At 33.4% G+C, this 16,684-nt stretch overlaps 1 protein-coding gene across 2 annotated transcripts in view; it reads right to left on the bottom strand.

The window, feature by feature from the left end:
• Positions 1 to 3,191: 3,191 nt before the first annotated feature.
• Positions 3,192 to 16,684, bottom strand: part of LOC134839328 (uncharacterized) — an 88,887-nt gene continuing 75,394 nt past the window's right edge. For both annotated transcript variants that reach the window (XM_063854839.1, XM_063854838.1), the window contains 2 exons: positions 13,671 to 13,853; positions 3,192 to 4,003 (listed from right to left, as the gene is read on the bottom strand). In XM_063854839.1, the coding sequence (XP_063710909.1) occupies positions 3,756 to 4,003; positions 13,671 to 13,853 (431 nt within the window). In that variant the 3' untranslated portion in view covers positions 3,192 to 3,755. The remainder of the gene's footprint in view (positions 4,004 to 13,670; positions 13,854 to 16,684) is intronic.

The following is a 16,684-nucleotide window of genomic DNA, read 5'->3' as shown; positions in this document are numbered from 1 at the left end:
GACTGCTCGTATCAGGGCGAAGCCCTGAATGTTCCGACTGCCTTTTAAGGTTTATGGAGCAGCAGTAAAAGCATAAAAAATTAAATGAAATAAAACGAAATGAAAAATTTGAATCTCCGCTTACGCGTTAATAGCGCGAATTATATCGCACGTTAATTGTCCCAAATTGGCCAAAATGGCAATCTTTAAACCCTTATAACTTTACGCAAAATTATCACAGGGGAAATATCTTTTCAAATTTAATTTCAAGACAACAATGGCTTTCGAATGATATAAAAAATTTCCGTCAAAAAAGTCTAGTTAAAAAGTCGAAATTTGTCTGAAGAAAAAAAACCCACCCCGAGCACAAATATTCCGTTACTTTCGTATCGAAAGTCGGAACAAAAACAAAGAAACAAAACTTTTTGTCTCTTCAAAATGTGAATCACAGCTGTAAAAGTTTGAGTATGTCATCATACGTAAATCTGAGTTTTTTCTAAGTTCAAACTACTTGTAAAACCTTTCTAACTTTTGGCTCTTTTGCCGTTTTTATAATGATTAATTGAAATGGACTGTACAAAGCGAACCCACTTTCGAAGAAAGTGACGAGTATTTGTGCTCGGGGTTGTTGTTGTTTTTCCAGACAAAATTTCGACGGAATTTTTTGTACCACCAAAAAGGTACTGATGTCCTCAGCTCAAACTTCAGAAGATATTGCGAACATTTTTGTGCGACTTTCGGATATAGTAAAGAATACGTATGCTCGGGGTAGTTTTTTTATTCAGATCGATTTTCAAAAAAAACTACTCTTCTAGGTTGGATTCCTTAATCTTCGTGTATTCAAAATGATCGCGCTCGCTACCATACTTACCTGATTTTAAGGTAGCAATGAAATGATTCTGACTAAACTGCTCTTTGTATACTTTGATGTTGAAAAGGCAACGCGCAAAATTTATGCGTGGAGAAGTATCGTGCATCACAAAACTGTTCCAAAATGAAAGGAGGCGAGCTAATCCGTCTACGAAATCGTTCCAAATTTAATAAAGGTATGTTATTTGATGTATACAAAATTTTGCTGTAGGCAACACATATCACCGTATGAAACAAGAATGAGTTAAATTTTCCCAATTTTTTTTAAGCTTTACACTTGCCAGCAACAATACCCCAAAAAAATTTAAGCCAATCAAACAAGAAAAAAACAAGCGAAATTTTTTCAAAACGGAGTTGGTGAAATCAAAACTAACATAAACCAATTATTGAATATAACGTGCATCTGAAATGCTAACATGCTTAAAATCAGTCTATGGTTGACTAAAATGCAGATTTCAGAAAACCAGCCAGTGATTTTGTTGGACAAGTTGTATACAAGAATGAGTTTATGTTCCAAATGGGTAACGCCTGATAAGATGAGCACAATCATCGCATAAGTTTTGTTTAAGTGCCCATTAACGAACGGAACAAATAACTTTATTCAACATTTTGAAAAAAAAATGAAAAATGAAAAGTTTGAAAACTCAGTTATCTCTACTAACCGGGCTTTGCAAATGGCACGCAGGAGTTCAGACGACGGCTGAAATTAAAAAAAGCGGTCTACGGGAAAAAACCGACAAAATAATCAGACTGAAGATAGTCCGAAACAAAAGAAAACTTCCACTGACAAAAAAATAGCCAACAGACAACTGGAAAAGTCAATGAACGCACATTCAAAAAATACTGAATTGTTGTTTTTTGAAAAATTGCACCTTTCGAATAGCCATGAAAAAAAGAAGACCTTTAAATTCTTTGATATACTAGAACAATTTATGGTTGACCTTTTTTTTATAAAAGCTCAATTTGAGAAAACCACGTCAATAAGTGAAATTTGTTTCGCTGAGAAATCTTATGATTAAATTCCATTTTCAAAATTGAAAACGATCACATTTTTCGTGACCTTTACTTTTTCGCTTTTCGCTAGTGGAGTTTACCTTCTTTTCAGCAACGAAAATAAATGGAATCTAAAAAAGTCAAAAATCAAACCGCGAAAATAATCGATCAAATTTTAAGACTTACTGATAAAAAAAACATCGCGACCTATATATGAGTCAGAACTACGTTTATCGACTTTTAAACAGTTCCAGGCTGGATGCAAATATCAAGCCTTTGTCGTCTTAAGCATTGTGTTATCGCTACGCCAGATGCGCTGGGCGATTAATTGTTCACAAGGTTCAAAATCAATCAACCGCGCAGCGCATCGGGCATAGAGTTAACACGCCTGCTTGAGCGGACAAAAGCTTGTGGTTCAAATCCGGATCCGGCCGGGGCCTACTTTCTCCCTCACAGTATCAATTTCCTGCTATATCGGACTATCGTCCGTCTGGTTGTCGTTGTCGGTTTATTTCCCGCAGCACAGACTTTTTTTGAAAGTGCAGCTTTCTTGTAAGATACCTTCTAAATCCCCATTGATGAAGGTAATTGAGTTACAATTTTTTTTGCGGAATCGTTGATTTTTGAAAAATTGTTAATAAGAACATTCATCAATTTTCTTGGCTCCGTTCATTAATGTTCACAGAATCATTGAAATTTTAATATGAAGCAAGATGAAACATATGCGCAATCTTGCGAATAAAATTGTTTACAGGAAAATTTCAAGTACTAGTTTGTGTGTAGCACTCTTGCTTTTCGCAAGGGTAAAGATAAACACAGGCTACGTCTGAGATTCAAACTTATGACCTAGAGATTAAGGGTAAAACATTGAGTTTACAATTTTGCTTAAGTCACGCACGCCAATTATGAGTCTACCTAATTGCTAAGTCACGCCAGCCAATTATGACGCATTAGCAGTAACAGTCAATTAAAAAAAAAACAAGTTTACCAACTAAGATTTCTCAATTTTGCGGACGCAGTTTAATTAGTATACGAAAAAGTTCATTAAAAACATCCGAGCCTGCCCAGGTTCGAAACCTCTTTTTTTGGTGCGGGTCTCCTTCCTAACCTCTACGCTACAGATCCATGATACCTTGAAGCTAAAGTGATATTTGTAATATAAGAGTTTGTGTTAATATCCTTAGCATTGGCTGTACTTAATAGCTGGTTATTGATCAAAATGAACACAATTTGACAAAATTTTGACCAACTTGAGTCTTGTGCGTCTTGGGAAATTTTCGTCTTCTCAAAAAAATCCTGTCACGCACAAAACTATCCGAGAGATGTAATCTAATTCTATTGACAACGAGCATCTAAGGAGCTTAAATTATAATTTATTTATTTCATGCGTACATCAGCATTTAATTAATCGTAAGATATAAATTGCAGCATTGCAGATTTCAAGTTATTTAAATTTATTCACTGAAATTCTTGAGCTCAGAACACTCGGTGCTTCTTCCGATCATGGTTTGTTTTGCAGTATTATGAGAAATTAATTAATTCAGAGGAATAAAAACTGAACGAAGTTAGATAACAAACCACTAGAGTTATCCAGGAGCTCACTACAATCCAAAATTAGTTATGTCTCGTTTCCTGTTTCCCACTCCGTTGTAAAGTTCATAAAAGTAGTTTAAGAATTGTTTGTTCATAGAGCGATTTGCCAGAGAAGTTGTAAAAAAAAATTTCATGCTGACGCGTTTTAATGCAGTATACAACAAAAAAGTACTTTCAAATAAGCGCTCTTCAACCCTATTTTAAACAAAATCGAGGGGATAGGAAAATAGCCAATTTAGCTTGTCACTTCTAGTTTGCTTCTACACAATAAACATAAATAAGTTCAGAATACAGTTTGTCCAATCACTGTCCGGGTGTACTTAGTTTTCCTCCTGTTCGTACTTTGGTTCCTTGGGGAAGAACTGGGCGTTGGCGATGCCGTCTCCGGACCGGAGGGTGCCGAGAATGATGGCTGGAATGGGGAGTATCTTGGCCCTGTATCGCCTGTAGAAGCTGTACATGCCCATCATCCCCATCACTCCTATGCTCAGTACTAGGGCCATACTCGTGTGCAGGTGGGGACTGTACTCCGGGCCCATGGGCACCAAGTCTGCATCGCATGGCATCGCTAACCGAACACAAAACAGAACATTATGAACATCACTTTCATGATTGACTCTTTTTTTGATAGAAACTAATTCCACTCGAAGATAATTGAATCAATAATTATGTTATTTATCGTGCTGGGAAACTTAAAAATCAAAACCTACTTTCGACACTAGATTTTATTCACTATTTTCCAACATTTTCACTTTCGTAATTGGACAGTGTAAACTGCCTTCCCATCAGCAAACGAAGTTAAATTGAACTGCAAAAGCATTTATAATGCCATACATAAAATTTAATTCAAGCAAGATGGAATTTTCAGAAATTTTCATTAAAAAATAAGGATAGCCGGTTGCTGTGCAAGTAGCACAGAATTTTCCTACCACATTCGTAAAAAACTACAAAATAACTTTTTTATCTTAAAATTTGCGTTGTTTCTCACATAAGCGTGGTGTGATTATAGAACTATACAAACGCGTAAAGATTTAGTGAGTTAGGCTTAAAATACTACAATTGTCTTCAAAAAATAAACGAAATGAAAACTTTTTTCACTTGAAATTTTAAATTTGTTTAAAAATTTCTATTGCCGAGAAAGCGCTTAATCAAGCTTCCAAACTGGTTTTCTTTTAAGTAAAATCAAGTGTTTTTGAGCTTAAAGGGCCAATACTACTATCTATCGAACGTTACTCCATCGTTTCACTCGCTCGAAATTGGACTAAGGCTCCAACAGTTCAAACCGGATTTTCTCAAAACTGGGGGAAACTTTTGGGAATTTTAATGTCATTCGAATTACGACTGAAAGGACTTTAATATGATATATCACTCAACCCATTACGATGATTTTTTGTGGTACCTGATTTTGTGTGGAAAAAAAATAAAAAACTAAAACACACCCGAATACAAAGTTCAACATTTTTCAAATGGTCGGAACAACAACAATAAGACCTAAATAAGTGTCTTCACTCCGTTGAAATCAAATCAAAAGTCAAACCACTCGAAAGAAACATAGTCACAGACAGTTCGAAAAGGCAATGAACTCAATGATACCAAAAAAGGACTGCTTTGTGAACAGTTATGAAAGTCGAAGATAAAAAAACATATCACATTTAAGCTCTAGAACATTAAATTTCAAGATTAAATTTCAAGAATGTTTTTGGATTAATTCTATTTTCATAAAATTAGCCCAATTAGAAAAAGCTGGGTCAATAGTCATTTTTTCCCACTGGATAGCTAATAGCTAAAACCCAATTTCAAAACTAAACACCTTTCCTAAGAATTTCTTAATTGGAGAATTAATTTGAGAATCCAAAAAAAGAAGTCCAAAATTACGTTTTATAAAGCAAAAACAGTTTCCTTGCGCTGCGGCGGTCAGTTCTCAGTCCAAGTCAATATAGGTCGCGGTGGTCCTTTTCAGTATTTAGGCGGCGATCAGTGTCTGGTACTTACTTTCAGCCAATCAGATCTCAAGTTACTATTTCTCTTTCTAAGTTTCTTTTCACGGTCGGATTTTCCACCAATCAGAATTGCATAATTTATTTGTCTACTTATTGGCGCATACTAAATGCAGGTGGTCTAATAGTAGTCACCTTGTCCTGAAAATACCGATTAACATTATGTGAAGTCATTATCACCGATGAAGTCATTATCATCAACATTCGAACATTAAAAATAATCGCTATCGGCACTTGAAATTATAATTCATAAAAGCATATCAATATTATGAGCGCACTTGTGTAATTGAGCATTTTAGGACTTCCTTTAAAAACATCATGACCTATAAAAGAGCCTGAACTGCGTCATATCATAACCTATGAAAACATATCATCAAAACCGAAAAAAGCATCACGACCTATATAAGTGTCTTCAATACTCTCATTGAGACATAAAAAAGCAGCAGAAGATCAATAGACGACGCCTCACCGCCTCAAGAGTCTCTGCTGGTTTTATTTTACGATATCCCTTTCCGAAAGATCAGCCCAAAAGCGCCATTATATTTTTGAGGTGAAGCAAGCGCCAAAAACGCAATCTTTTTGGTTAACACCCTTCAAAAAACGGAATGCCCAGAATGAAAGGCCCAGAAAGTATCAGGGAAACCCAAAATTGATGGAAACTTTTGTAAAGATTTTTCATATTCCGAATTTCGGTGAAAAACACATCGCATTACATCAATGAAATTCAAGAATGAGATTTCTGAAAATTTTAGTTTAAAATTTAGTTATTGAAAATTTAATATGCCATCCAATTCGCAATTGGAATTGAATTGTACCGTGAAAAGTGCTCAAGAGAAAAAAGCAAGCAAAAAACCTCTAAATCAGTGAAAATATCAATCATCCGGAAAATATCATCTCTCAATACGATGGAAAGTTATAATAACATATACAAAGATTTCAGACGAACTAAAATTAGTAAATGATGAATAGCAAGAAACATGGCCCATCTGACGGCGCAATAATATTTGCAAAGTTCAAGAAATTCTTAATTTAGAAGCAATCCAACTTAACGAGATTTGAATCAATAATCGAAAAAAAAACATAACGCCTTTAATAAGAAGAACGAAACTTGAAACCTAATAATAATTTGATTTTTCACTTCCGGAAAAAATTCAGTTAAACGAGCTTTGAATAACGAATCAAATGGACAATTATCATCACTTATACAAACATTTCAAAAAAAACTACTCATTTGAACCCCCAAGAAAATCAAGAAAGCTCAAGCTATTCAAATTTTTCTCAACCATTGCAATTTCATTTAAAACCTATTCAACTTGACGAGATTTAAGTCAGGATACAAAACGAAAACATACCATCAGTTAATCACATGAGCGAGACCTGAAATTTCTCCTAGGAAATTGTCAATTCCTAGAAAATTTTCAGCATTAGGATGTAAAACTAAGAATCAAATGGAAAGTTAAAAGCACAGCAGCAAAAAAAATTCAGCTGAACTAAAATTAATAAATGACTAGCGTGTAACGCACCTCCGGTGCTTCGAATTTATGACAACTCACAAATTGCATATATTGGAAATATTTGCATCCTTTGAGGTTTACTCTGACTGCACCCAATTATAGGGTTGATAATTTCAAATTTTGTATTCAATTTTTTTGTACACTTTTTTATATCTAAGTTGGTTGAAAGATTTTAAAATGACAAAAAACGTCACATCTCGGAAACGAAAAGCAATTGAGCAGTCACATTTGGACGCAAGACGTGTAACTTCTTATGTTCGGAGAGTACTGACAATACCCAACTACAGGGTTGAGAACTTCAAATTTTGAGAAACTTGAATTGACGTTTTCTAATTTTTAAAAAAAAAATCAAGAAAAACGCCTCATCTCGAACTACAAAAACTTGAGCACTCGAGTTTCCTAAAAACGTTTTAAAAAATCACAAAAACTCCATATGTCGAACACTACAATGATTTGAGCAGCCATATTTGGATGAAAAAGTAGCAACTCCGGGTAGTACCCTGACATAGCATCACTATAGATATTGAAAACTTCAATTTTGTGAAATGTTCTATATCTAAGTTCTTTGAAAAAATCACAAAAAACGTCATATCTCGAGAAATACAAGGATTTGAGCACTCATATTCAGAGGCAAGATTCAATTCGCAAGCCCTGAAAATACTCTAACAGTTTCTAGTTACAAGATTGAGATACTCAAAGTTTTTGAATTTATGTAAATCTAAGTTTTTTTGAAAAAATCATAAAAAACGTCATATCTCGAAAACTAGAAGTATTTGAGAACTGAGATTTGGAGGCAAGATTCGCAATTCCTGAGAATACCCTGACAGCACCCAACTACAGGGATAAAATTTTGAAAATTTTTTAAATTGAAGTTTTCTAGGAACTTTTGAAAAATCTCGAAAACTGACGTATCTCGTAACCTAAAAGGATTAGGTTATTCAAACATGGAGGCCAAAATCGCAAAATCTAAGGAAGCCCTGACAGCATCCCAATGTTGGGTTGCTAATTTCAAACTTGGTGAAATAAACACTGAATTAGCTTAAACGTGAAAAAAAATCTTTTGTTTAACATCCAAAAATATTACGTTGAAAACGCTTAAACATTGCGAGATGGTGAAACCCGCATTTAAATATATAATAGATGAATCACAAGAAACATAAGAAAGCCCAATTTGAAAGCCCAAGTGTATCAACAAAATTTAAGAAACTTCAAACTTTTCAAACTATTTGAATTAGCATTCAGAAATTATTCAGCTTAACGAGATAAGAACCAGACATCGAAACATAAACATATCAATTAACGAGATGAAAACAAAAAGAAATCATGTCATTTGAACTTCGCTAATAAAAATATTTCAGCTTAACGAGATTTGAATCAGGAGTCAAATGGAAATTGATTATCACTCAATTAAATTTTTCAGCTTAAAGAGATATGAATCAGGAATAAAAAAAAAGTAAACAGATCATCTATTAACCAGATGAATGAGATCTGATGATTTTTTGAAAAAAAAACTCTTGAAATGATCCAGCTTACCGAGATTTAAATCCGCCAAAGAATGGAAAACTATCATCTCTTATAGAAATAATTCAGCTCAACTAGAAATCAAGAACCGCAAGAAAAAACAGCCATTTAAAAACCTACGCATATAACCAAAGTTCAAGTAATTCTAGATCAACAGACAAGCGAAACCTGAAATCTCAAAAAAACCTAAATTTCTGGAAAAAATTCAGCTTAACGAGATTTGAATCAGGACTCAAAAAATGAACATATCATCAATTAGCCAGATGAATGAGATCTGATGATTTATTTGAAATTAGCTTCTGGAAATTATTCAGGTAAACGAGATGTAAATGAGGCATACAATGGAAAACTATCATCTCTTATAGAATCAATTCAGCTCGACTACATATAAATGAACCACAAGAAAAAATATTCATTAAGACCAAGTAAATCAAAAACTCTCACAAACATCGGAATTACAGCTTCGAATATATTCAAATTGGAAACCCAAGCATAACTTAACGAGATTGCAATCAGGAATTAAAAAGTGAACTTATAATCCTAGAGCCGGATTAACGACGTCTGAAAACGAATAATTATAAATTTGACTTCTGGAAATGATTCCGCTTAACGAAATTTCAATGAGGAATCAAACAGAAAAATTACTCATTTTAAAAACCAAGCATACCATGCAATTTCAAGAAAGCCTAAATTTTTCGCAAACATCGGAATTGCATTTAAGAAACCATTCAGCTTAACGAGATTGGAATCAGGAATCAAACAGAAAACATCATCATTTAGCAAGAAAAACGAAACTTGAAATCTAATAAATATTTGAAATTAACTTATAAAAATGTTTCAGCTTAACGAGATTTGAATCAGGAATTAAAGTTAATATATTATCATTTAACGGATTAACGAAGTCCGAAACTTTTCAGCTTAACGAGATTGGAATCAGGAATCAAACAGAAAATATATCATCATTTAACAAGACGAACGAAGCCTGAAATCTAATGATTAATTGATATTATTTATGACAATGTTTACGCTTAACAAGATCTGAATCAGGAATTTAAAAATGAACATATCATCATACAGCCGGATTAACGACGTCTGAAAACGAATACCTAAAAATTTTACTTCTGGAAATGATTCAGCTTAACGAAATTTCAATGAGGAATCAAACAGAAAAATTGTTCATTTTAAAAACCAAACATACCATGAAACTTCAAGAAAGCCTAAATTTTTCGCAAACATCGGAATTGCAATTAAGAAACTATTCAGCTTAACGAGATTGGAATCAGGAATCAAAAAGAAAACATATCATCATTTAACAAGACAAACAAAACTTGAAATCTAATAAATATTTGATATTATTTATGACAATGTTTACGCTTAACAAGATCTGAATCAGGAATTTAAAAATGAACATATCATCATACAGCCGGATTAACGACGTCTGAAAACGAATACCTAAAAATTTTACTTCTGGAAATGATTCAGCGTAACGAAATTTCAATGAGGAATCAAACAGAAAAATTGTTCATTTTAAAAACCAAACATACCATGAAACTTCAAGAAAGCCTAAATTTTTCGCAAACATCGGAATTGCAATTAAGAAACTATTCAGCTTAACGAGATTGGAATCAGGAATCAAAAAGAAAACATATCATCATTTAACAAGACAAACAAAACTTGAAATCTAATAAATATTTGATATTACTTATGACAAGGTTTACGCTTAACAAGATTTGAATCAGAAATTAAAAAGTGAATATATCATCATTTAGCCGAATTAACGACGTCTGAAAACGAAGTTATGAATTTAACTTCTGGAAATGATTCAGCTAAACGAAATTTCAATGGGAAACCAAACAGAAAAATATCTTTTTCAGAAATACTTCAGCTAAACTAGACTTAAATGATTCACGAGGAAAAATTACTGATTTGAAAATCAAGCATACCATGAAACTTCAAGAAAGCCTTAACTTTTCGCAAACATCGGAACTGCATTGAAGAAAATATTCAGCCTAACGAGGTTGGAATCAGGAAGAAAACAAATAATCATTTAACAATGTCACACTAAATAAAGCTTCCAAAATCAATGACAATATTTCTGTTAGATTGTACCATCGTTAATAAAACCAAATCATAGTTGATTGGAAATGATCGGATGTCTATATCAAAGTATTTGTACTATAATACTAAAACTTTTTCAATTTCAAAATTTTGATTGACACGTTTTGATAAAACTATCCCACTCGGAGAAAGTTTGAACTGTAAGTAATTATTAATTCAACTAAAAAATCCGGAAATTAAAACTTATTTCTCAAACTAAGTCAATCACAATTTTTTTATTCAACTAAGTCAATCACAATTTTTTTATTCGAAAGAGTTATTCGCAAATCCCTTCTAAGAACGAACTTCAAGTGCATTTTAAAAATCAAGAATTTAACGGCAAGAAAATGAGCGTGCGTGCAATCAAAGCGCATTTAGCAAATTAAAAACCTTAACTTTTTCTTTTTAGACAGTTGGAAAAAAGTTTAAAAACCGACATAAAGCAGGGGCATTCTGACGTTTAATTAAACGATTCAGGCGGTAAACTGATGCCCTCAAATCAAACGAAAATAAGACTAACCGCTGTCATAAACAGTGATTCAATATTCGGCTAATTTATTTATTCTAATTGGGTGCCTTGCTACTACTTTGTTTGCTTAGCTGTCTGACCCGTCTCCTTTTCATCCACCAACTTCCCTAGCATTTGAAACTTAATAAGCTAGAACCAGATAAACTGCAAGAACTAGCGAGAACACGACAAAAAGCAGCTATATAAGTGGAATAATAAACAAAAAAATAAGCCTCGAATTAGTAAAAAAAAAATGCAGCTACGTATCGAATTCGATCTGCAACCTAGAGATTATGAGCCTCACGCACTAACTACTCAGCCACGCTTAATACATCAGAAACACAAATAAAGCAGACAAAAGTTGTTATGAAATTTCCAATGCTAGATCTTGATCATAGCAAAAAGACCACCAAATAAATGAAAACTTTTCACTTTCAAGAAACACTTTTATTTTAGCTCATTTTAGGTTTAGTAAAAAATCAAAAACTTAGCCATCATTGACCCCTAAAAAGCAGCAGAAGATCTATAGGCGACCCCTCAAAACCTAAACAGTCTCTGCTGGTATTATTTCACGACATACTTTCCCTCAAAATTAATAAATATTGGCTGATCGTTCGGAAACATGCCGTGAAATAATACCAGCAGAGACTGTTTAGGTGGTGAGGGGTCGCCTATAGATCTTCTGCTGCTTTTTAGGGGTCAATGATGGCTAAGTTTTTGATTTTTAACTCAACCTAAAATGAGCTAAAATAAAAGTGTTTCTTGAAAGTGAAAGGAATATGAAAAAACTTTTCAAATGTTTCAATCATTTTTTGGGTTTCCTTGATACTTTCTGGGCTTTTAATTCTGGGCCTACCATTTTTGGGCTCTTTTGGAGTTTTTTAACCAATAAAGTTGCGGTTTTGGTTCTTGCTTTCCCTCAAAATTAATAAATATTGGCTGATCGTTCGGAAACAAGAACCAAAACCGCAACTTTATTGGTTAAAAAACTCCAAAAGAGCCCAAAAATGGTAGGCCCAGAATTAAAAGCAAAGAAAGTATCAAGGAAACCCAAAAAATGATTGAAACATTTGAAAATTTTTTTCATATTCCGAGTTTCAGAGGAAAACACATCACACTACATTAATGAAATTCAGAATGAGGAATCAAACAGAAAAAAATCATCACTTTTATAAATACTTCAGCTAAATGATTTATAGCTTTTGCACTAAGCTTTTGTGAAGATTTCTCATATTCCGAGTTCCAGAGGAAAACACATCACATTACATCAATGAAAATCAAATCTCAATGAAATCTGAGATTTTTGAAATAAAAAAATTTAATGAAATTTGAATGAGGAATCAAACAGAAAAAATCATCACTTATATAAAAATTTCAGCTAAAAGATTTAGATGAATCGCAAGAAAAATTACTTTTTTAATTCAACTGACGAAAATGTTTCAGCTTAACGAGATTTGAATCAGGAATCAAATAGAAAGTGATCATCACTTGAATAAATATTTCATATTAACTAGATTCAAATGAAATCCTAGAAAAATTACTTATTTAAAACCCAATCAAATCAAGAAAACCCAAGAAATTCTAAATTACTCACAATTATCGGAATTAGATTGCAGAACCTTTTCAGCTTAACGAGATTTGAATCATGAATCAAAAACGTAAGCATATCATCAAATTGCCAGTGAATGAGATCTGATGATTTATTTGAAAAAAAAACTTTTGGAATACAATCAGCTTAACGAGATGTCATTCAGGAACCAAATGGAAAATATCATTGCTTATATAAATATTTCAGCTTAACGAAATTTGAATGAGAAATCAAACAAAAAAATCATGACTTAAACAAATACTTCAGCTAAACTAGATTTAAATGAATCACAAGAAAAAATACTCAATTGAAAAACCAAGCATACAACGAAAGTTAAAGAACGCCTAAATTTTTGCAAACATCGGAATTGCATTTAAAAAACTATGCAACTTAACGACATTTGAATCAGGAATCAAATAAGTAAGCATACCACCATTTGACCAGATGAACGAAATTTGAAACTGATTACTTTTTTCAGAAGAAACTTTTCAGCTTTGAGAGGTATAAATCAAAAATCAAGTGGAAAGTTATCATGCCATAAACTAAGATTTCAGCCGAACTAAAACAATTAAAAGATGAAACGCAAGAAACATTACCCATTTGAAAGCCCAAGCATTCCAAAAAAATCGACACTTCGGATTTGTTTCAACCAACGGAATTAATTTTGAAATTATTCAGCTGAAAGAACATGATATCTTAAAAATATTCGAATTCAACTTATGATAATGTTTCAGCTTAACGAGATTTGAATCAGGAATCAAGAAATGAACATATCATCAATTAGCCAGATGAATGAGATCTGATGATTTATTTGAAATTAACTTCTGGAAATTATTGAGATTAACGAGATTTAAATCAGGCATAAAATGGAAAATTATCATCTCTTATAGAAAAGTTCAGCTTTATTAGATTTAAATGAATCAAAAAAATACTCGTTTGAACCAAGCATATCAAGAATATCTAAACTTCTCACAACCATCGAAAGTAAAAATGAGAAAGGCGTGACTGACCGACAGAGAAATGGTTATCGAATATCTGGGTGGGCTGGATCTGCATCTTGCGCATGTAGAGATTCACTTCATACACGTCGTCGTCGTTGGTGAGTGTGACCCTGGTGGGCTCACTGCACGAGTAGCTCATGCCCACTGGAGTCTCGAACAGACGACCCACAAACCTCGCCTGCTTCAAAGTCCCTAAAAGGAATGTGTCGCTGTTTATCAAACAGGAAAAAGGGAAGTCACCAATCTATTCCTCCTATACAACAAGTCGCTCCATTCAACTTCTCCTTCACATCTTAAATTGCCTTCTGCGTCACAAAAAAAAACATTTTCAGAAAACAATTCTGATCAATCGCATTATTTCATGACTCAAAAGTGTACACGTAGGCGAAGCGGAGCTTGGCATCACTTGTGATAGAACGAAAGCGTACCATAGCAAACTACTAAATGGTCAAGGAGATGGAAATAACTAAGTGGAAATACAAAAAATTCGATTACAGAAAAAGAGACGAAACACAACCACTAACAATAAGAACGCTTTCAGTATTTTCCGAGCGTCTAGTAAGCCAACAACACGTGATTGAACGCCAACCGATCCGAAAACAAAAATTGAAAAAGAAATTGTCATTAAAAATCAACACTTATTTTGGAAAAACGAAAAAACCAATCTTAGAAAAATCTACGACAAACACAACTACTAGCAACAAGCACGCTTTTAGAATTTTCCTAGCTTTCACTAAGCCATGACACGTGGTTAGACGCGAATTGATACGAAAACAGAAATACCAAGGGAATGGCTGTCATACAAAATTCAACATTTTTTGGAAATACGAAAAATTCAATCTCAAAAAACAGACGAGAAACAAAATCACCAGGATCAAGCAAGCTTTTTGTAATTTCCGAGCGTCCACTAAGCCAGCAACACGTGGTTAGACGGACGCCAACCGATCCTAAAACAAAATGCCAAAGAAAATGGTTGTCATAAAAAATTCAACACAGACGAGAAACTGAGCAACCAGCATCAAACAAGCTTCTAGTATTTTTAAAAGAGTTTACCAAGCCGATAACTCGTAGTTAGACGCCAATTAATCCAAAAACAAAAATGTCAAAGGAAATTGTTCTCACAAAAAAACGTTTAACCTTTATGCTACCAGCCGGGCTGATTTATTTATAACAAGAATAATCAATTTTTATCCATATGCAGACAACCCATAGGCCGATCATTTTTTGATATTTAAAACTTTAGCTTAAAAAACAGGTACTGAACGAACTCGAGCGTAGTCTCTTAGTCGTCTTCTTGTACTTTACGTAACCAGTAGGTGATTTTGAAATTTCGAGAAACTGAGCATGTTTGGTAGCTGCAGAATTGAATGCTGCAGAAAAGATTCAGTGATTTTGTTAAACTAAATGTTAACTAGAAAAATGTCTATAATCCAGTTTGATAACGCTTGCTTGTCGCAAGCGTAAAGAGTGAATCTAGAATTGCAAGTAAAATCAACTAGCTCTAAAATTAAAAAAAATGGAAACTGTACGGAAGCACAGCATTGAAGAGAAAACTCGATTAACCAACAGCAATAAAAAGCCACACGAAAATACAAAGTTTCATAACTCCATTTGACACAGGGAAAAGCTGGCTATATGAATTCGTTGAAACGCACAGCACTTTCAGAAACTTCATAAAAACAACCCAAATCAAGGAGAAATGAGAGATTCATCAATTACAAAACATTGCATTTTTCCGACTCACTGCTAATAAAAAAGCACTCTATAAAAACAAGGCACGCAAATTAACACCAAAATAAAATCAAACAAATCACCATCTTAAAACAACTCTTATCTATCATAACAAAATTCACTAAAACTGATATCACCAAAACTAACGTCAAATCGAGTGAACTGAGAAATTCATAAAGAAATATTGAATTTTTTTCCGACTGAGGCGAAATCACATACTTAATTAAATTAAAACCTGCGACCGAATATAATCTCGAAAACAAAATCAACAACCAGAAATAATTGAGCTACCATTACAATGATCAGGAAATCAGACACCAAAAACAAAAACCAGCATTGCAAGACGAAATAAAGAACTTGCCGATTTGCTCAAAACCCACTATCAAAATTTAAGCCAACCGAACTGAAACAGAAAAAGCATTAGCCAAAGGTTGCAATTAACCGGAAACACTAAAAACTGCCGTCTCAGGAAAGTGAGAAAAAATCAAACAACGCACAAAATTATTTGGAAAAGATCAAAGTTCATTTGTTGACTATCTCTTTTTTTGAACCTAACAAATTTGTTAAAAATGAATGTAAAAACAGCCTTTAAGCAACAATTCGAACAATCAAAAGCAGAAAAAGCAGCATTTAAAAAAAATTCAGTGAGAAAAGCCGCTATATAAGCTAGTTACGCCCAAGTGTATATTCAGAACGTCCATGCACAAGTCAAATCGAGTGAACTGAGAAATTCATAAAGAAATATTGAATTTTTTCCGACTGACTGCTCAGGCGCAAGCACATACTTAAACCGAAACCCGCGACCAAATATAATATCGAAAACAAAATCAACAACCAAAAATAATTGAGCTACCATTACAAAGATAAGGAAATCAGACACCAAAAAAAAACAAGCAACAAAAACTAGCATTTCAAGACGAACTCAAAACTGTACCGATTTGCTCATAACCTATAATCAAAAACTTTAAGCCATTCAACTGTATAAAAAGATGGGATTAACTTAAAAAAACGCAAGAAACTGCCGTTTAAGAACTCAAAAAAAGCACGAAATCAGCTGAAAATAACTAGAAAAGTGTCAAAACATCTATATCAGTAAATTACTCAGAAACTACACTCAGATGACCCAAGAAATTGGGTGGCTCATGGAACCCAAACATGAATGGTTTTCCCATATAACTCTGATAGTCAAAAGAACTTGAAAAACATTTCAAGGAAACACAACTATGGCTAATTTTCCTTACTATATATGTCTGATAGTCAAAAGATTTTGCTACCCCAAGCAACTAAGAATA

The sequence above is a fragment of the Symsagittifera roscoffensis genome, chromosome 2 (genome assembly GCF_963678635.1).
Source record: "Symsagittifera roscoffensis chromosome 2, txSymRosc1.1, whole genome shotgun sequence".
Lineage (NCBI taxonomy): Eukaryota > Metazoa > Xenacoelomorpha > Acoela > Convolutidae > Symsagittifera > Symsagittifera roscoffensis.
The sequence above is the reverse complement of the archived record's forward strand: the minus strand, read 5'-3'. Positions and strand labels throughout refer to the sequence as shown.